Source organism: Eriocheir sinensis, chromosome 29 (assembly GCF_024679095.1).
Source record: "Eriocheir sinensis breed Jianghai 21 chromosome 29, ASM2467909v1, whole genome shotgun sequence".
NCBI classification, from domain to species: domain Eukaryota; kingdom Metazoa; phylum Arthropoda; class Malacostraca; order Decapoda; family Varunidae; genus Eriocheir; species Eriocheir sinensis.
The window spans coordinates 5,479,768-5,499,988 of NC_066537.1; the positions used below are offsets into that span (position 1 = coordinate 5,479,768).

At 50.4% G+C, this 20,221-nt stretch overlaps 1 protein-coding gene and 3 long non-coding RNA genes across 12 annotated transcripts in view; 2 read left to right on the forward strand and 2 right to left on the reverse strand.

Annotated features, from left to right (window-relative positions):
- The first annotated feature begins 2,410 nt into the window (after positions 1-2,410).
- The window catches only part of LOC127004851 (uncharacterized), a 44,244-nt gene continuing 26,433 nt past the window's right edge, over positions 2,411-20,221 (forward strand). For 5 of the 6 annotated variants that reach the window (XR_007758058.1, XR_007758061.1, XR_007758059.1 and 2 more), the window contains exons 1-10: positions 2,411-2,856; positions 5,757-5,798; positions 6,728-7,777; positions 9,241-9,460; positions 9,897-12,598; positions 12,763-12,903; positions 13,844-13,968; positions 15,897-16,212; positions 16,953-17,129; positions 17,799-18,041. Coding sequence is in view for 2 of the 6 variants with exons in the window: in XM_050873028.1 (XP_050728985.1) it covers positions 2,695-2,856; positions 5,757-5,798; positions 6,728-7,777; positions 9,241-9,460; positions 9,897-12,598; positions 12,763-12,903; positions 13,844-13,968; positions 15,897-16,212; positions 16,953-17,129; positions 17,799-18,041 (5,178 nt within the window). In the remaining 4 variants the exon portion in view is untranslated. The remainder of the gene's footprint in view (positions 2,857-5,756; positions 5,799-6,727; positions 7,778-9,240; positions 9,461-9,896; positions 12,599-12,762; positions 12,904-13,843; positions 13,969-15,896; positions 16,213-16,952; positions 17,130-17,798; positions 18,042-20,221) is intronic. The other variant, XM_050873030.1, reaches the window with a different exon arrangement.
- On the forward strand, positions 2,863-4,429 carry LOC127004858 (uncharacterized). Its single transcript, XR_007758067.1, has 3 exons — positions 2,863-3,628; positions 3,767-3,819; positions 3,960-4,429. It is a non-coding gene; the product is annotated as an uncharacterized LOC127004858 (long non-coding RNA).
- Positions 15,157-15,876, reverse strand: LOC127004857 (uncharacterized). Of its 4 annotated transcripts, XR_007758064.1 has the most exons (4): positions 15,742-15,876; positions 15,589-15,639; positions 15,487-15,537; positions 15,157-15,333 (listed from the first exon to the last, which is right to left on the reverse strand). It is a non-coding gene; the product is annotated as an uncharacterized LOC127004857 (long non-coding RNA). The 4 variants fall into 4 exon arrangements; XR_007758066.1 differs by lacking the exon at positions 15,487-15,537; XR_007758063.1 differs by having other exon boundaries at positions 15,487-15,639.
- Positions 18,048-19,695, reverse strand: LOC127004855 (uncharacterized). Its single transcript, XR_007758062.1, has 3 exons — positions 19,482-19,695; positions 19,377-19,446; positions 18,048-19,341 (listed from the first exon to the last, which is right to left on the reverse strand). It is a non-coding gene; the product is annotated as an uncharacterized LOC127004855 (long non-coding RNA).

Sequence of the window (20,221 nt, forward strand, 5' to 3'; positions counted from 1 at the left end):
CGCTCTGTAATGAAAACTATACATCTATTGCTTCGAGGATGTAGTTTCGTTCTCTAATAATGAAAACTATATTGCTGTAGGCCTATTTTTCTTTACGCTTACGAACTAGGAACTTTGCTATATACGATCTCTAAACTTAATTAAAATGGAACTAGTGTCTTTATATGTGTTCAGATGATGTATTAAAGACTCAATTTCAGATGACCGCATATCGCTTGCCTTGTACTAACTATACGACTTAAGATACATGTAGCCTTGCACTACATTACATAATACAATATATCGAGGTGCCCAGCATGGTCTGAAGTATTATTAAACATCTCACACACACATTTGCAAGGCTTTCTTAGGAGTTGGGAGCATCTGCAGAGGTAATTTTGTGACCCCTCTGGTATGGCCTGATCATTCTTCTGTGCCATGAATCTATACAAATACTCATTAGAAAGCGATTGGTCTCCTCTTCGGCCATTTAAATAGTAATATGAGAGGAAGGAGCGTTATAACCACTGTCTTAGGAGTGTTCGTGATCTTCCTCGACCTTTAATTATAACCACTGTCTTAGGAGTGTTCGTGATCTTCCTCGACCTTTAATTATAACCACTGTCTTAGGAGTGTTCGTGATCTTCCTCGACCTTTAATTATAACTGTCTTAGGAGTGTTCGTGATCTTCGTCTTAGGAGTGTTCGTGATCTTCCTCGACCTTTAATTATAACCACTGTCTTAGGAGTGTTCGTGATCTTCCTCGACCTTTAATTATAACCACTGTCTTAGGAGTGTTCGTGATCTTCCTCGACCTTTAATTATAACCACTGTCTTAGGAGTGTTCGTGATCTTCCTCGACCTTTAATTATAACCACTGTCTTAGGAGTGTTCGTGATCTTCCTCGACCTCAGCGTGTCCCCTCTAGGTGTGAAGGCGTCTAGCTAAATATAGGGGCCTCGTGGATCGACGTGGTTTAGGGTGTCTGTTCCCAAGATGTTTTACGCTTCCTGGGTCAGAGCATTAATGAATTATGCTCCTGTAATCTTGGAGCAGTAGTAGTAGTAGTAGTAGTAGTAGTATATAGTAATAGTAGTAGTAGTAGTAGTAGTAGTAGTAGTAGTAGTACACGTTCGAATCCTAAAAAAAATGACCTCAAGGCTCCGCATGATTTTCTGTTATCCACGTTCTTTTTTTCCTGAACTTATAAGAACTATATATTTCGTCAGGCTGTGTGCATGTGTGTGTGGGGGGGGGGGGGGGGAACGAGAGAATCAGGGAAGAGTGAGAGAATGCGTGAGTGAGGTGAGGAAGACATGATGAGGAAAGAGAGAAGAGAAATGACGAAGAAAGGAGGTAGAGAGCAAAGGGGGGGGGGGGGGGTTACAGCACGGCAAGGCAGCTCCCCCTTCTAGCTACATGGTGTTCAAGTCTATAATTATCACGCTCAAACACTATTCTTGCCGTCGCGTATTACTTGTCTATATATACACTGGGGAGGGATTAGCCAGGCGGGCGAGGCGCGAGGGGCGAGGAGGAGTAGGAGGAGGAGGAGGCGGGGTGGCTGCCTGAAGGTATACGTAATTACAGGTGAACTGCAGGTGTCATGACGTGCAGGTACTGAGTTCCTTGATACAGGCGCAATATTGACCCAACCCGCCGCCTTAACTCCGTGACCTGTACGCTTAGCAAGGGCCACGTCCACTCTACGTGTTAGAACTCCTATTACTTCTGTACATATATGCCTGTGTGTTCTTATTTATTATTGTGTAGCTTTTGTAGGAGTGAGTCAAGCGTGTACATATGGCCCCCATTTTGTCACCTCTGATTGATGCCATGTGTGTGTGTGTGTGTGTGTGTTGGTCAGCGATATTCAGTATTAATTTGCCATCGTATTAAAACTTCGGAAACATAACTTTGCGGCCCCTGGACAGCTATGGGCGGTGTGTCTGGCGTGCGAGCATGACAACGCCCGAAAAACGTTTATTGTGTTTACATTTTGAGGCGATAAACGTTTGTTATTGGCGGCGAGGAATGCACGGACGCGGCAGGCAGGAGGCGCTGCAGGGATGCCCGCCGCTGTCCAGCCCTGCAGGCCTCAGGACGCCTTTGTTCAGGGCGAAACATGACCTGACACGCCAACGCTGATGCAAGGTTGCGTCACCTGGTGCGAAATAAAACGCGTTTCTTTCCGCTGAAACACATTGCAAACGTTTGTGGAAAGATTGTTTACAAACACTCGCACGTGAGCAGCATCTTGTCTGGTGCGGGGGATGACTCGGTCTCATCTTGCAGGGCGGTTAATTCGCCCTTTATTTTTTTTTCCCTCGCTCTGATACCAGTTGTGACAGGAGGTGGAGGCTGGAGGTTGTTGCGGCCCCTGGTGAGCCCCAAGGCCCCCCGCCCCCAGCCGCCGCAGTTTGGCGGGCTCCTGCGCCGACCCTTGCACTCCATCGCATGACACACTCTCTTAAAAGATGCGGATTTGGGCGTTGCAACAAGATGCCTGCGTAGATCACTAGATGCTTAACCTGCCGTGCTCGGAAGGCTCTACTCTAGCGAGTTTATTGTCTAACAGAGTGTATGGGCGGCGGGGAATGTGGTGGAGAGGCGGGGAAGCATCGTTGGAACCGTGGTCACAGTTTTTCCCACGCGGGGCGGAGCGGGTGAGGAGCGGCGCGGCGCCTCAGTGTTCCCGCGGCCCCGGAGGTGACCATGGCGAAATTCAGATTCCCCGGCAAAGCTTTAAAACTCAACACCAGAAAGAGAGTCCGATTTCGAGGGAGTCCTGCCGCCCACACGCCCGAGGAGCTGTACACCCGCAGGATACGCAAGGGCCTGGACCTCTTTACGCAGATATTCGGGGACTCGGACGAGGTGAGCTGCCCGCCACCAGCAACATGGCGCCAACTCCAGCCAATGCAATCAATAGCATGCAATATAATCCCCTCCTGGCTGACCCTGCGTGCCCCTGTGGCTTGCCCTGCTCCCGGGGGCGTGCAGGGAGTGGTGGGCGCTCCTGGGGGCGCGGGCGGGCAGGAGGCTGAGGGCGGGATGGGCGCCACTAGCCACACCAGCCTCCATCAATAGCATGCAATATAATCCCTTCCTGGCCGCCCCCTGTGGCCTGACCTGTTCCCGGGGGCGTGCAGGGAGTGGAGGGCGTGGGCGGGCAGGAGGCTGAGGGCGGGAAGGGCGCCACTTCAGCCACACAGCCTCCTGCCCGTCCAGCCTCCATCTAATACGCAAATCATTTTAGCCTTTAACGCCGCCTCTCGTTACGCATTCTGCCAACTCATGGGTATGCGTGCCCCCGGGGAACCTCGCCTGTGCTGGGCTGCCCCGGGGAGGCTGCGGGGGCGCCTGTCACGCCTAAAACACCGTGGCAAAAGTCTGTCTGTCTGTGTTTGTTTGGCTGGGTGGCACCAAGTTGGGGACCTTGGACTTGGTGTTTGGCCTTCCTTGGCGGGGTAGCAGAGGGAAAGGTCATTAAAACACAGTGATTAAAGGTCGGGACACCACACACGGCAGTCTTGACCATAATTATTATACGTAAGGCAAGGTTTGAAGGGAGTGGAGACCTTGAACTTGTTTGGCCTTCCTTGGCGGGTTAGCAGAGGGAAAGGTCATTAAAACACAGTGATTAAAGGTCGGGACACCACACACGGCAGTCTTGACCATAATTATTATACGTAAGGCAAGGTTTGAAGGGAGTGGAGACCTTGAACTTATTTGGCCTTCCTTGGTGGGTTAGCAGAGGGAAAGGTCATTAAAACAGTGATTAAAGGTCGAGACACCACACACGGCAGTCTTGATCTTAATTATTGTACGTAAGGCAAGGTTTGAAGGGAGTGGAGACCTTGAACTTATTTGGCCTTCCTTGGTGGGTTAGCAGAGGGAAAGGTCATTAAAACACAGTGATTAAAGGTCAGGACACCACACACGGCAGTCTTGACCTTGGTTATTCTACGTAAGGCAAGGTTTGAAGGGAGTGGAGACCTTGAACTTATTTGGCCTTCCTTGGCGGGCTAGCAGAGGGAAAGGTCATTAAAACACAGTGATTAAAGGTCAGGACACCACACACGGCAGTCTTGACCTTGGTTATTCTACGTAAGGCAAGGTTTGAAGGGAGTGGAGACCTTGAACTTATTTGGCCTTCTTTGGCGGGCTAGCAGATGGAAAGGTCATTAAAACACAGTGATTAAAGGTCAGGACACCATACATGACAGTCTTGACCTTGGTTATTCTACGTAAGGCAAGGTTTGAAGGGAGTGGAGACCTTGAACTTATTTGGCCTTCTTTGACAAGCTACTAGAGAGAAAGGTCATTAGAACACTGATTAAAGGTCGGGATACCGCACATGGCAGCCTTGACCTTAGTTATTATACAGAAGGCAAGGTTTGAAGAGAGTGGAGACTTTGAACTTATTTGGCCTTCCTTGACAAGCTACTAGAGAGAAAGGTCATGACTCATTAGAACACAATATATAAAGCCCCAAACACCGTATATGGCAGACTTAACTCCATTTATGATACTTAAGGCAGAGTTTGAAGGGAGTGGAGACGTTGAACTTATTTGGCCTTCCTTGACAAGCTACTAGAGAGAAAGGTCATTAGAACACAATATATAAAGCCCCAAACACCATATATGGCAGACTTAACTCCATTTATGATACTTAAGGCAGAGTTTGAAGGGAGTGGAGACGTTGAACTTATTTGGCCTTCCTTGACAAGCTACTAGAAAGAAAGGTCATTAGAACACAATATATAAAGCCCCAAACACCATATATGGCAGACTTAACTCCATTTATCATATGTAAGGCAGAGTTTGAAGGGAGTGGAGACATTGAACTTATTTGGCCTTCCTTGACAAGCTACTAGAGAGAAAGGTCATTAGAACACAATATATAAAGGCTCAAACACCATACGCGGCAGACTTAACTCCATTTATCACATGTAAGGCAGAGTTTGGAGTGATGCCGAAGGGACTGGAGTGGAAATTGGACTTATAGTGTTTCAAGGCCAGAGAGAAAGGTCATTAGAACTATATATAAAGGCCTAACACACCATACACAGCAGACTTAACTCCATTTATGATACTTGAGGCAGAGTTTGAAGGGAGTGAAGACCTTGAACTTGTTTGGCCTAAAGAGTAAGGTCATTAGAATAGAATATATAAAGCCCTAAACACAATACACAGCAGACTTAACTCCATTTATCAAGGCCGGAGGGAAAGGTCATTAAAACACAATATATAAAAGTTTAAACGCATTACACGGCAGACTTGACTCCATTTTTCAAGGCCGGAGGGAAAGGTCATTAAAACACAATATATAAAAGTTTAAACGCATTACACGGCAGACTTGACTCCATTTTTCAAGGCCGGAGGGAAAGGTCATTAAAACACATTATATAAAAGTTTAAACGCATTACATGGCAGACTTGACTCCATTTTTCAAGGCCGGAGGGAAAGGTCATTAAAACACATTATATAAAAGTTTAAACGCATTACACGGCAGACTTGACTCCATTTTTCAAGGCCGGAGGGAAAGGTCATTAAAACACAATATATAAAAGTTTAAACACATTACACGGCAGACTTGACTCCATTTTTCAAGGCCGATGGGAAAGGTCATTAAAACAATATATATAAAGTCCTGAACACCCCATACACGGCAGACTTAACTCCATTTGTCATGCGTAAGGTGGAGTTTGAAGGGAGTGGAGTGGAGTGGTAACTGGTCACCCTCTGGACGTGTGTTTTTCTTATCATTTCAGTTGAGTGGGAGTGGCGAGGTATATGGTTCCAGGAGTAGAGAGGTAAATGAATGGTGTGGTGATGTTTTATGTAGGGCAGTGATGGTGGTGGTGATGATGATGGTAGTGCTTTGATGTGGTGATGATAGTGGTGGTGATGGTAGCATTATTGTGGTGGTGATGGTTGTGGTATTATCATGGTGGTGGTGGTGGTGGTGGTGGCATATGAGGCTTAACATTCTCTGCCTTGCTAATATTGCTCTAGAATTACACCCAACTCGCTGTGGTGCTTAACTGTGTGATTTCCAATAGATTTATAATATGCCAGTCTCTCTTGATAACCACTTCTGTTACAGCTAAACTCATTTCTGGGATTTACTGTCACTCATTATTCATATTCGTGTTTGCTCATTGAAGGGACTTTGTTTGGGTATATATATATATATATACATCTTTTTATTTTTCCTTGGTGCCCTTTCATGGATGCTAACAGTAATAATAGTGTTGCCAGGTGATGAGCTTCTTCCTAACCTTATATTAATAACACCCTAAAAGCCATGAAGCTAACATTGCTACAGTCAGCTTGCCTAAGTAACCTAACTGCTTGCATTGCTTTCTGCACAGCTGTCAAAGGGAACAACATGGGAGAAACTGTTAAACCAACTGCATTAATGTGTTTATAGATTAATTTAAGTGTATGAATTTACATATGCTGTGTTTTAAAATTTTGAATCCATAAGAATGCTCTCTACAACTCACTGGTTAGGGTTTATGTTTATTTATGATGTATATGAAGTCTTACCTAAGTTCTGAGACACCTCTATAACACAGCTTATTGGTGTGTCAGGGAGGTCAGGTCAGTGTTTGTGTTCCTGTGCTGAGTGCTGAGCTGCTTGGTGCTGGCTGCCATCACAGGGCAGCAAATAGGTTGGCAGTGCCGGGCAGCTCCCTTCAGGACCAGACGCTTTACTAAGACACTTTTGCCGTTTCAGGATGAAGATGAGTTTGAGGGTTTTTTATCATGCCAGCCAGAGGCACGGGTGGCTGGACAGGCGAAGAACGTGCCACCAACTAGATCACGGGCCGGGAAGCGGACGGCCCAGCGGGCGGAGGAGGCGAGTGTGTCCCTGGAGAAGGTGTGCGTGGCAATGGAGGAGGCGGGGGTGGCCACTCTCAGGAGGACCAGTGCTGTGCAGGGGGCGGCCAGTGAGGCCAGGGACGGGGGGGGCCGGGGCAGGACAGAGAGTGAGAGTGTGAGGGAGAGCAGTAGTGTTGTGGTCGCCGCAGCTCAGGAACCCCCGGTGCAGGACCCCTCACACGAGCCGCGGCGGGGGGAGGGGGAGGAGCGTGCGCAGGGGCAGGGGGCCAGACCATGGCCAGTGGCGGCGGCTGGCAACCGTGTGACGCGTAAGCAGGCTAACCACCGCCTGAGTGGCCGGCCCCCCACGGTGAAGACAGCGCTGGCCAAGAAGCTGCTTGCCAAGGCCAAAGCCAAGAAGGCGCCGTCGCTGCCGGCCGTGGGGGAGAAGAGCCCCAAGCGCTTCATCCTGCCCACCATGAGTGTGCGTTCCTCCCGCATCATCAAGCCCAACAAGCGGCTCTTTGCCGACATCACGGAGATGTGCGCTGCGGGGGGGCCAATCGAGACCAGCCCAGGGGCGGGGGAGGCAGAGGGGGAGGAGGGCAGCGGCACCCTGCCCAAGAGACTCGTCAGGCTGACTCGCAAGGGTCGCGGGTCACACACACAGTTCCTGTCTCTACCTCGCTCCCGGGCCCAGGATGAGGAGAACGCGGTGGCCGGCATGGACGGCGTGCGTCGCACCATCTCCATCTACACCGAGGCCATGACGGGGCCATGCAAGGGCCAGGTGGGCCGGCCCCCCAAGCGGTTCCTGCGCCGCCCCGATCCCCCGCAGCCGGAGGTGGAGGCCGAGCCACCGGACTCCCCGCAGCGCTGCCACCCTAAGGAGTCCAGGGTCAAGGAGAAGATTGAGAAGCTGCTGCGCTCACCCTGGGACAACAGGCTCAAGCAGACGGCCAAGGTGGGTGCTAGAGTCAGGGGGGGGGGAGGGCCGGACCAGCACTGGCTCAGACTGTGTACTTCACAATGCTTCACAGTGAGGGCAGCAGCCTCAGCCAGGCTCAGGCCAGAGAGGTTCCTGTTAGGCTGAGGGACACCATAGTATTGTGCCTCCACTGTAACAAGTCTTGCATCATGGGGCAATAAGGATTGCTTATATTCCAATTCTCTGCTGAAGAATGTCATAATAATTGTGTATGCATGTATGTGTGTGAGTGTGTTAATAATGATACAACTAAAAGCTGAAAAAATACTATGGAGAAGAATATAAAGGTTACTGCTATATTTATGGAGATTGTAGAGGATCAAGCTGATATTGGGTATGTATGTGTTGATGATATTTACAGTAGTGTGTGTGTGTGTGTGTGTGTCCCTGGCTGTGATGGTTCCTGTGCGTGGTGACCTCTGGCATCCACATTAAGGCTGATAGTCTGGCAGTGTTGTGAGTGTGAGTCATGGGGAGGGGGGGAGGCAGGGCTGGGGCTGCTGAGAGACTACTGCCTGGCCTGCTGTGTGTTGCCCGGCTCAGGAACTTAGCCAATGATACCATACATAATTGACACATATAGCCCTTGATACTGTACATAATTGACACATATAGCCAATGATACCATACATAATTGACACATATAGCCCTTGATACTGTACATAATTGACACATATAGCCAATGATACTATACATAATTGACACATATAGCCAATGATACTATACATAATTGACACATAGCCCTTGATACTATACATAATTGACACATAGCCCTTGATACTATACATAATTGACACATAGCCCTTGATACTGTACATAATTGACACATATAGCCAATGATACTATACATAATTGACACATAGCCCTTGATACTGTACATAATTGACACACATAGCCCATGATACTATACATAATTGACACATAGCCCTTGATACTGTACATAATTGACACACATAGCCCATGATACTATACATAATTGATACATATATTATTTCTGAGTAGTTAGTTGTTTCCCAGTGCCGTGCTGCAGTGAATTAAAGCCTTACCAGTAACAATATATAATGGTAATAGACACTTTACATAGCACTAAAGTATAATGGTAAACAGCTTATATCATTGCTGACTAGGGTTAATAAAAAGGACTTGTGCCTTGTTTTTAAGCATTGACATGTTTTATAGAGGAACCATTTGTTAGTAGTAGTGGTAGTAGTAGTAGTAGTACACACCCTATATACTACAAATAGGTACACACACACTCTCGTACTACTAAGTTAAGATTTTCCGAGGACCAAATATTAGTTTACGAGTGACAAGGGCACACACACACACACACTCACACACACACACCTCTACACCATTCTCTGCCTTTAAGCTGCTTCTGTTCCTGTAAAAAATAAAATAAAATAAAAAATAAACAGCTAATCCCCCCCCCCCCACAGGGCACGGGTAAGGGTGAGGCTGACGACCTCCTCCCCGCTCTGGCCACCTCCACCCCCACCACTTCCGCTGCCGCCGCCGCCGCCACCTCCCCCACGCCAGCGGCCTCGGCACTCTCCCGCAGCATCCTCCGAGAGCCTCGCCTCAACCTCAATAACAAGACGCTGCAGAGGTTGCGGAATCCAGTCTCCCTGCAGAGGTTTATTCCCACCTGTGATGGAGGTTTGTGCCTGAGGTTCTGTTTATATCCTAGTGGGGGTTGTAGGGGTTGTATGGAGGCTAGAACAAGGGAAGGGGAGGTTTAGTAAGGGAGATGAAGGTAGGGAAGGAAAGGGAGGTGGGGTAGGGAAGGGAGATGATTGGTTAGGGAAGGGAGGCTGGCTGGGTAAGGAGAGGAAGCAGGAAGGTCTGTGGTGGGTGTGCCAAAGTGATGAGTCGCGCAGGGGTATTGAACCAGTGAACATGTACGCTGGCCTGGCCTGGGCGGGGCATGTGGCTCCAGCACCAGGCCGGGAACAATGCGCTGTCTGATCGGCCGCCCAGCTATAACTTTCCTCAGCAAAGGGTGGTGTCTGTGTCTTGGTGTTTCGTGTCTCCCTGCTCTCTGCCAAGAAGGGTTTGAGTGGTGTGTGTACTCACTGCTGTGTTCCCGTTGCAGGGAGTGTGTCGGGGAAGTGTGCCGTCTGTGATATTGCCGGGGAACACTTCACCAAGTTTGGCGTGCTGTTCTGCACGGCATGCAGCGCCTTCCTCAACAAAGTCAGCTCAGGGCCCAAGGAGGTGGTGGAGTGCCTGGGTGGCAGCAGCAGCAGCAGTGGGCAGGAGTGCCAGCTGGGGGGGGAGGAGGCAGAGGAAGAGCGGTGCCATGCATGCTGGCTGCATCGGGTGCTGACCTGCTGCTCCATCAACAACATCCTGCACGACCACCTCAGGAAGCGGCTGCCGGCACACCTCAAGGAGCGCGTCCCCACCAGCCTGGCACGCTGCATGAGTGTGGCCGGCGCCACGCCGCCCCTGGAGAAGGACTCCGAGCTGGCCAGCCACATGAAGCGCCTCCCCCTCGACCCTGGGGGGGGCGGCGCCTTTGGCTCGGTGATGGACCTGCCGGGGGGGTGGCGGCGCAGGATTGGGCCGGAGGTGATCGTGGAGAGCCCCAGCGGCGAGAAGTTCCGCAGCGTACAAAAGCTGGAGGAGTTCCTCAAGAAGCAGGGCATCAGGGCCGACGCGCGGGTACTGTTTGGCAACAGCAGCGGCGGCGGGGGGGGCAGCAGCCCCATGGCAGGGCAGGGCACAGAGGCGCGTAGCAAGACCTCCACCCCCAGCACCACTGGGGGCTCCCGGGGCAAGGTGGTGATGACCACACTGCCTGGCGGCTGGACACGGCGGATCAAGTGGCGGTCGGCCGGCGACCGGTTCGACACCTACGTATACAGCCCGGACGGCCGCACCTTCCGGTCCAGGCGGGAGCTGAGTGCCTACTTCACCCACATCGGCAAGGTGGATGACATCCACAAGTACTTCCCCGTTGTGACCGGCCTGTCAGACGCCTCACTGCCCAGCTCCAGTGACACCTCCGGCTCCTCCAGCACCGAGCCCGTTTCTAGCTCAGAGCCGTGCTCAGAGTGCGAGACAGACCGGCCCAGGAACAAGTTCATCCGGCCCTCGCACCTCAGCAAGGCCAAGGAGCCCCAGGCCAAGGCGGGCCGGGCGCAGGGCCAGGGGGGTGAGTTCCCGGGCGGGGCTGCAGCCACAGAGCCGGGGGGCGGGGACAGGACCAAGCAGAAGGTGCCGCCCTCCAGGGGCAGGTTGCTGCTGGCGCCAAGGGTGAAGGAGGACACCAGCCTGACGGACACCACGGAGAGTGAGTCTGAACAGCGCAAGGCCGGCAGTGTGCAGACCTTCTCCAAGGCGTTCTCCAGGAGCAGGTCCAGGAAATCAAAAGTGGTGGACAGTCCTCCACTGTTTGGCACCAACGGCTCCTTGGCCACCCCGCCCCAGCCCAGCACCGCCGCCAAGACTCCAAGCAGTCCTCAGGGAAGCCCGAAAGATGCTGTGGCTGCCAAGGAGGCCAAGAACGGGAAGCTCTCAGGTAAAAAACACAAAAAGACAACACAGGAACAGGACATGGCGGCCACCCCCGAGGCCGGCAGGCAGGAGCCCACCGCCACCGCCGAGGACAGTAGGAGTGGCGGCACCAAGGCCTCGCTGGGCAAGAAGCTCAAGAGGGCGGCAGAGCGGGTCAGTCCCGTCCCCCCGCAGCCCGCCGAGCCCGTGGCGGTGCCCAGGGTCGCCGAGGCCAAGCCTGCCGCCAAAATAGTGCTGAAGATCCCCAAGAAGGTCATCAAGATGAAGCCAGTCAGGAAGAAAATAAAGAAGCGAGGCAAGCGCTTCAAGAACATGAAGGTCCTGGCCGTCAAGGAGGAGCAGCCTCCGCTTCTGGAGAACAAGAGCTTGGAGACTCGGCCGCTGGCGGACTCCAGGAAGCCGTCAGACATGACTCAGGGAAAGTTGTCCGGCCAGGAAGGCGAAGAGGACGCGGCCGAACTCGAGTCTGACAGCCTGGTGGACTACGACATGACTGACGACAAGTCCAGGGTGATGACCTCACCCAGCATGTCCGAGGGGGAGGGCGGTGCCTTCAGGGTGCCGGCGCTGAAGGTGGCCAAGCCACAGAAGTCCAAGAAGTACGAGACACATCGCTTTGGGCAGGGCTGGACACGCAAGATCCGCTGGAATGAGCGCGGCGAGGGGCGCGTGGCCCTGCTGCGCAGCCCCGACGGACAGTCCTTCCGCTCCAGGATAGAGCTGAGCGCCTACTTCAAGAAGGCTGGCCGGCCCCGCGTGGACCTGGACCACTACTTCCCCCTACTGCTGCACAGAACCTCCGGCCTGGTGGCGGCGGCGGCGGCGGCAGGCAGGGACGCCACGGCCCTGCTCACCTCCACCTCCACACAGTCCTCTGAGACCAGCGAGTTCTCTGACAGCGACGCCTTCGTCAAGACCTCGGAGGACTCGTGGGGGTCGGGGGAGGAGGGGCGGCGGCATATGTCCCGCCCCGTCAAGTACCTGAGGGCGGTGGGCGGCCGGGGCAGGCTGGAGGACTTGGCAGAGGACGCGGCAGCGGCCGTGCCCTACTACAACTCAGGCAAGCCTTCCTCCTGCCTGCAGCCCTTCCAGGAGGATGGCCGCAAGCTGGTGCTGCCCAGCAAGGGGGGCAAGAACATCGCCATCACCATACAGGAGGTGAAGCCCGTCCTGGGCCTGGCCGCCGATGTCAAGTCCGAGACGGAGGACGGGGAGGAGCTGCTGGACGAGGCCGGGGGGCCGCGCGTCAAACACGTCTGCCGCAGCCAGGCTCAGGTACACCAACTCCCTTTTGTCAGGATGTTATATTTGCTCTTTAAGGCCGGCCTGCTGTTAATCTGTATTTGGGCCCAGCCTGAGGCCCAAGACTAAGCATCAGCCGTGGCTCCATAAGTGTCTTGGTGAGGTCCAGGTGTGAGTCAGGTCTTGGCCTCTTCCAGGTCTTGCGCATCACCCGGGCCGTCTTCCCCTCACCCAAGAAGGAGGAGGACGCAGCGAACGGCAGCAGCGTGGCGCCCAAGCTGAAGGGGGACCAGAAGAGGAAGATTGTCGTCACCACCACCACCACCACCAGCAGCAAGGTGGGTTGGGGGGAGAGAGACAACTATTAACCCGTCCGCTGCGATTGGCACGGATTTGACCTTCACTGGTAGCCTGGTAACATACACTGCCAGGTCTTTCTCTGCCTCTGTGGTGGATAGTGGAGTGTTTCCCATGTGGTTTTGGTGTGCTGGATATCTCTTCACTGGTAGCCTGGTAACATACACTCCCAGGTCTTTCTCTGCCTCTGTGGTGGATAGTGGAGTGTTTCCCATGTGATACTGGTGTGCTGGATATCCCTTCACTGGTAGCCTGGTAACATACACTCCCAGGTCTTTCTCTGCCTCTGTGGTGGATAGTGGAGTGTTTCCCATGTATTACTGGTGTGCTGGATATCCCTTCACTGGTAGCCTGGTAACATACACTCCCAGGTCTTTCTCTGCCTCTGTGGTGGATAGTGGAGTGTTTCCCATGTGGTATTGGTGTGCTGGATATCCCTTCACTGGTAGCCTGGTAACATACACTCCCAGGTCTTTCTCTGCCTCTGTGGTGGATAGTGGAGTGTTTCCCATGTGGTATTGGTGTGCTGGATATCCCTTCACTGGTAGTCTGGTAACATACACTCCCAGGTCTTTCTCTGCCTCTGTGGTGGATAGTGGAGTGTTTCCCATGTGGTATTGGTGTGCTGGATATCCCTTCACTGGTAGCCTGGTAACATACACTCCCAGGTCTTTCTCTGCCTCTGTGGTGGATAGTGGAGTGTTTCCCATGTGGTATTGGTGTGCTGGATATCCCCTCCCAAGGTGCAGGACTTAACATTTTTCTTCATTGAATTGTAGCAGCCAGTTTTTGTTCCACTCCTGTAGCTTGGTGAGGTCTTCTGGTAGGAAATTTGCAGTCAAGGCATTAAAGAGAAAACAATAAGTTGTAATAATGTTAGAGAGGTAAGAGGGTAGCTGAGAACACCTTCCCTCCCCACAGGGCCTCCGCAAGACCCAGTGGTGCAGCAAGTGTCCGGGATGCACCACACCGAACTGCCTCAAGTGTTCAAACTGTCTGGACATGAAGAAGTATGGCGGCCCGGGCACCAAGAAGAAGCCATGCATGTGAGTACTACTACCTTTCTTTTCATCACATAGGCTTGTTTCAACACCGCAGGGGAAAATTTTGGGCGGCTTTTCCGATACCCTACACCACTGTCCACCCAGAAGTGAATGGGTACCAGGTAGCTTTTAATCGGGGGTTGTGTCCCTTCTCCTATGATTCCTTCCCCTTCTGTCTCTCTCCAGCACATGACCACAGATGTTGCGCCGACTAAACGAAACCTTCCAACTTCAGTTTCAACAGCTGTGGATGGCTCATAGTTAGTGGAAGCTACTCTAAACTAAGGGAATATATTACTGTCTGACTGAATACATAGAAAGCTACTCTTAACACATGGTTTGGTTTCCAGACACCTATAGCATAAATTTACAAAAAAACGACCGCCTTGTTGTATAGAAAGTCTCATAAGTAAGGTAGCATATACGAATTTTCCGAGTCAAGACCTGTAGTAACTGTGTGGGGTTGTGATAGGTTAAGTTTAGGGTATCTTTGAACACATGATAGCCAGCACAGTATGGTACAAATCAACAAAGAATGACCTCACTTTGTTGTATAGAAAGTCTCATTAGTGAGGAAGCATATATGAATTTTCTGAGTGAAGGCCTAAAGTAACTGTTTAGGGTTTCGATAGGGTATGTTAGGTTCAGTTTAAGTTATCTTCAAACTCATGATAGCCAGCACAGTATGGTACAAATCAACAAAGAATGACCTCACTTTGTTGTATAGAAAGTCTCATTAGTGAGGAAGCATATATGAATTTTCTGAGTGAAGGCCTATAGTAACTGTTTAGGGTTTCGATAGGGTATGTTAGGTTAAGTTTAAGTTATCTTCAAACTCATGATAGCCAGCACAGTATGGTACAAATCAACAAAGAATGACCTCACTTTGTTGTATAGAAAGTCTCATTAGTGAGGAAGCATATATAAATTTTCTGAGTGAAGGCCTATAGTGACTGTTTGGGGTTTTGTTATGTTAGGTTAAGTTTAGGTTATCCTCAAACACATGATAGCCAGCGCCTTATGGTATAAATCAACAAAGAATGACCTCACTTTGCTGACTTACTGACTGACCTTAACACATTGCAAGCTACCCTGAACTGACTGAATATCTGACTTACTGACTGACCTTAATACATTGAAAGCTACCCTGAACTGACTGAATATCACCCTGAACTGACTGAATATCTGAACTGACTGAATATCTGACTGACTGACCTTAATACATTGAAAGCTACCCTGAACTGACTGAATATCTGACTGACTGACCTTAATACATTGAAAGCTACCCTGAACTGACTGAATATCTGACTGACTGACCTTAATACATTGAAAGCTACCCTGAACTGACTGAATATCTGACTGACTGACCTTAATACCTTGAAAGCTACCCTGAACTGACTGAATATCTGACTGACTGACCTTAATACATTGAAAGCTACTCTGAACTGACTGAATATCTGACTGACTGACCTTAATACATTGAAAGCTACTCTGAACTGACTGAATATCTGACTGACTGACCTTAATACATTGAAAGCTACCCTGAACTGACTGAATATCTGACTGACTGACCTTAATACATTGAAAGCTACTCTGAACTGACTGAATATCTGACTGACTGACCTTAATACATTGAAAGCTACCCTGAACTGACTGAATATCTGACTGACTGACCTTGATACATTGAAAGCTACTCTGAACTGACTGAATATCTGACTGACTGACCTTAATACATTGAAAGCTACTCTGAACTGACTGAATATCTGACTGACTGACCTTAATACATTGAAAGCTACTCTGAACTAACTGAATATCGGACTGGCTGACTGACTAAGGTTCACACACCCACCCTTGCCCACTCACTCACTCAACACACACACACACACAAAAAGAATAAGGTTCAGTTAAAATCCCGTGTCTCCATTCTTCAGCATGCGGAAGTGTCAGAACCCGAGACTGTCCTCCATCAAGTCCGGGGGCACGCAGGAGTTGGTGGGGAAGATCATACCCATCACCACCATCTGCACCACCACCACCACCGTCACCACCATGGCATCTACGTCCCCCAGCGCCAACACCCACAACAAGGACCTACGCAAGGGGTCACTGTTGAACCTGAAGGTGCTGGAGGAGAAGACAGAGGTTGGGGAGGGAGAGAGCGACAGCACGGCCAAGTCCCTACAGCAGGAGAAGGCCGGGGGAGTCTTCATCCCTCGGCAGATGACCCGAACGCAGCCAGATCAAAAGGTGACTCTCTCTCTGTTTCTCTTATTTCTATAGCAAAGGAAGGAGTTAAAAGGCATAAACAAACACCAAAGACCCACTAAACACTGCTCCTATAGAAGAAAATAGAATAGAGTGACCATAAGAGAGGTTTACTATGCTTAATGTAGGTTTCTTGAGGTCCACCATCTTTAACCCGTCCACTGCGATTGGCACGGGTTTTGTCTTCACTAGTAGCCTGGTAACATACTCTCCTAGGTCCTTCTCTGCCTCTGTGGTGGATAGTGGAGTGTTTCCCATGTTGTATTGGTGTGCTGGATATCCCTTCACTGGTAGCCTGCTAACATACACTCCCAGGTCTTTCTCTGCCTCTGTGGTGGATAGTAGAGTGTTTCCCATGTGGTATTGGTGTGCTGGATATCCCTTCATTGGTAGCCTGGTAACATTTAGTCCCAGGTCCTTTGCCTCTGTGGTGGATAGTGGAGTGTTTCCCATGTGGTATTGGTGTGCTGGATATCCCTTCACTGGTAGCCTGGTAACATACACTCCCAGGTCCTTCTCTGCCTCATTGAATTGTAGCAGCCACTTTTTGGTCCATTCCTATAGCTTGGTGAAGTCTTCTGGCAGGAAATCACAGTCAAGGGGTTAGCACAGGTTCCTTGAGGTTCACCGTTCTTAATATAGGCTTCTTGAGATTAAGCTTGACTAAACATATTTCTTGAGGTCGTCCTTGGCTAACAGTTCCTTGTCTCATGTTGTTTCAGGACCGTGGGGACATCGCCGCAGGGAAGCAGTTCGTGCCGGGCGCTCTGGTCAACATCGACTACTGGCAAGGCTACGACGCAGACGAGATGATGCTGACCGGCTACCCCGTCACCACCGCCTCGCCGCTCCACCCCCAGATACTCTGCTTCCGCTGCGGCTCACTCGGCAAGGAGCAGGTGGGTAAGGGTGGTGATAGTCTGCCAAAGGTTTAACCCGTCCGCTGCGATTGGCATGGATTTGACCTTCACTGGTAGCCTGGTAACATACACTCCCAGGTCTTTCTCTGCCTCTGTGGTGGATAGTGGAGTGTTTCCCATGTGGTATTGGTGTGCTGGATATCCCTTCACTGGTAGCCTGGTAACATACACTCCCAGGCCTTTCTCTGCCTCTGTGGTGGATAGTGGAGTGTTTCCCATGTGGTATTGGTGTGCTGGATATCCCTTCACTGGTAGCCTGGTAACATACACTCCCAGGTCTTTCTCAGCCTCTGTGGTGGATAGTGGAGTGTTTCCCACGTGGTATTGGTGTGCTGGATATCCCTTCACTGGTAGCCTGGTAAGGTCTTTCTCAGCCTCTGTGGTGGATAGTGGAGTGTTTCTGGATATCCCTTCACTGGTAGCCAGGTAACATACACTCCCAGGTCTTTCTCTGCCCCTGTGGTGGATAGTGGAGTGTTTCCCATGTGGTATTGGTGTGCTGGATATCCCCTCCCAAGGTGCAGGACTTTACATTTTTCTTCATTGAATTGTTGCAGCCACTTTTTGTTCCATTCCTGTAGCTTGGTGAGGTCTTCTGGTAGGTAATCCACATTCAGGGGGTTAATAATGCTACCCTGTGTCCCTCAGCTGCTGTACTGTGCCTGGTGCTGTGAGGGCATCCACCCGTACTGCCTGGAGGATGGCGAGGGCCCGGAGTCTGAGGCGGAGGAGGTGTTTTGGATATGCCGGAGGTGTGCTGTGTGCCATGTGTGTGGGGCGCCCGGGGCAGACTCCCTCCTCAGATGCTCCGACTGCCGTAACTACTACCATCTGGAGTGCCTGGGACCCACAGCACATAGCACCTGCCAGCCCACCCCCGACCGCCCATGGGTGAGTGCCCCGGCATGTCCTAGGTTAAGACCCGTGACCTGTGTGTGTGTGTGTGTGTGTTTACTTATTTGTAGTGTACAGGGCCTGAGTTTAACTGTACAGGGCCTGAGGTGTGTGTGTGTGTGTGTGTGTGTGTGTACTCTCCCAATTAGCACTCGTAGGGGCTGTTCAGGTTTGAGGCTGCGGCGGAAACAGATTTGTCCACAGCAGGTTGTGTTGTCTGCCCCCTGGAGCTGTGGTGGGAGGGAGGCTTTCAGGTCAGCTAACAGCCTTCCACGGACTGTACCTTTCCTCTTTTTGCATTTTCTCCTCCTTATTTCTCTCCTATCCCATCCTTTATATAGCTTTTCTATCCTACACCTTTCTTCTTATCATCCATTTTCTCCTCTCTCCTCTCCTCTCCTCTCCTATCCTTAACCCAGTAGCTGCAGGGATCATGTTTCTTAAAGGTCCCTCTAAGCGAGAAAAATGAGAAAGAATCATCACTCACGCAAACCATTTCATAATATATATCAAAGCATTTGTGATCAGTTTATGCATCATCTATTTTGGGGGGTTTATATCATGGCAAAAATTTGGCCCATCGCTGATACACGGTAAAGCCACAAATTTGGCCCGTCGCTCCTACCGGGGTAATCTATTTAATTTATCATATACAGGTTTACTTCTAGTGCACTTCCTCTCTTAATATCACAACAAAGTACAAGTTAAAAAAATCTAGTTCCTGTGGAGAGTCTCTAAGAAGGGTTGTCTGTCTTGGGGGGGGTGGCAAGGCTTGGAATGGAAAGCATGATCCGCACCACTGGGCCTTCTGCTCAAGTGTCATATTGGTGTGCTTGTGGTTGTCGTTGTTGTTGTTAGTTTCTGTTATATATTATGCATGTGATGTGAGCTATCGACATGAGGGTCAGTGGTGGTGGGGATGTCATGTCAGGCTCCAGCAGGATAGCCCAGTAGCAGTGATGGGCCAAATTTGTGGCTTTACCTTGTAGCAGTGATGGGCCAAATTTGTGGCTTTACCTTGTAGCAGTGATGGGCCAAATTTGTGGCTTTACCTTGTAGCAGTGATGGGCCAAATTTGTGGCTTTACCATGTAGCAGTGATGGGCCAAATTTGTGGCTTTACCATGTAGCAGTGACGGGCCAAATTTGTGGCTTTACCATGTAGCAGTGATGGGCCAAATTTGTGGCTTTACCATGTAGCAGTGATGGGCCAAATTTGTGGCTTTACCTTGTAGCAGTGATGGGCCAAATTTGTGGCTTTACCTTGTAGCAGTGATGGGCCAAATTTGTGGCTTTACCTTGTAGCAGTGAAGGGCCAAATTTGTGGCTTTACCTTGTAGCAGTGATGGGCCAAATTTGTGGCTTTACCATGTAGCAGTGACAGGCCAAATTTGTGGCTTTACCTTGTAGCAGTGATGGGCCAAATTTGTGGCTTTACCATGTAGCAGTGATGGGCCAAATTTGTGGCTTTACCTTGTAGCAGTGATGGGCCAAATTTGTGGCTTTACCATGTAGCAGTGATGGGCCAAATTTGTGGCTTTACCATGTAGCAGTGATGGGCCAAATTTGTGGCTTTACCATGTAGCAGTGATGGGCCAAATTTGTGGCTTTACCATGTAGCAGTGATGGGCCAAATTTGTGGCTTTACCTTGTACCAGTGATGGGCCAAATTTGTGGCCTTACCTTGTAGGAGTGACGGGCCAAATTTGTGGCTTTACCTTGTAGCAGCGACGGGCCAAATTTGTGCCATGATATAAACCCCTCCAAAATAGATGATACATAATCTGATCACAAATGCTTTGATATATATTATGAAATGGTATGCGTGAGGGGTGATTTTTACTCATTTTTCTCGCTTAGAGGGACCACTAGGAAACATGATCCCTGCGGCTACCGGGTTTAGTTTACCAGTTCACATTCAGCCTTTCAAGTATCACTCATATCAAGGTAAAATGTCAAGGAAAAACAAAGGAAAATGCCTAACCCAGGAAGAGAGGGCCCTCTAGAATCATAAGGCTTATAGTGAAACCAAATTGTCGAGTCCATTTGGGTGTTGGCTCCTGCGGGTCCTTTCCTCCCTCTCTGCCACACAGTCCCAACACCTATCTCTTCCTCTCACATGTAAGGTATAGGTAACATATGAGAGGAAAAATAGGTGTTGGGACTGTGTGGCGGAGC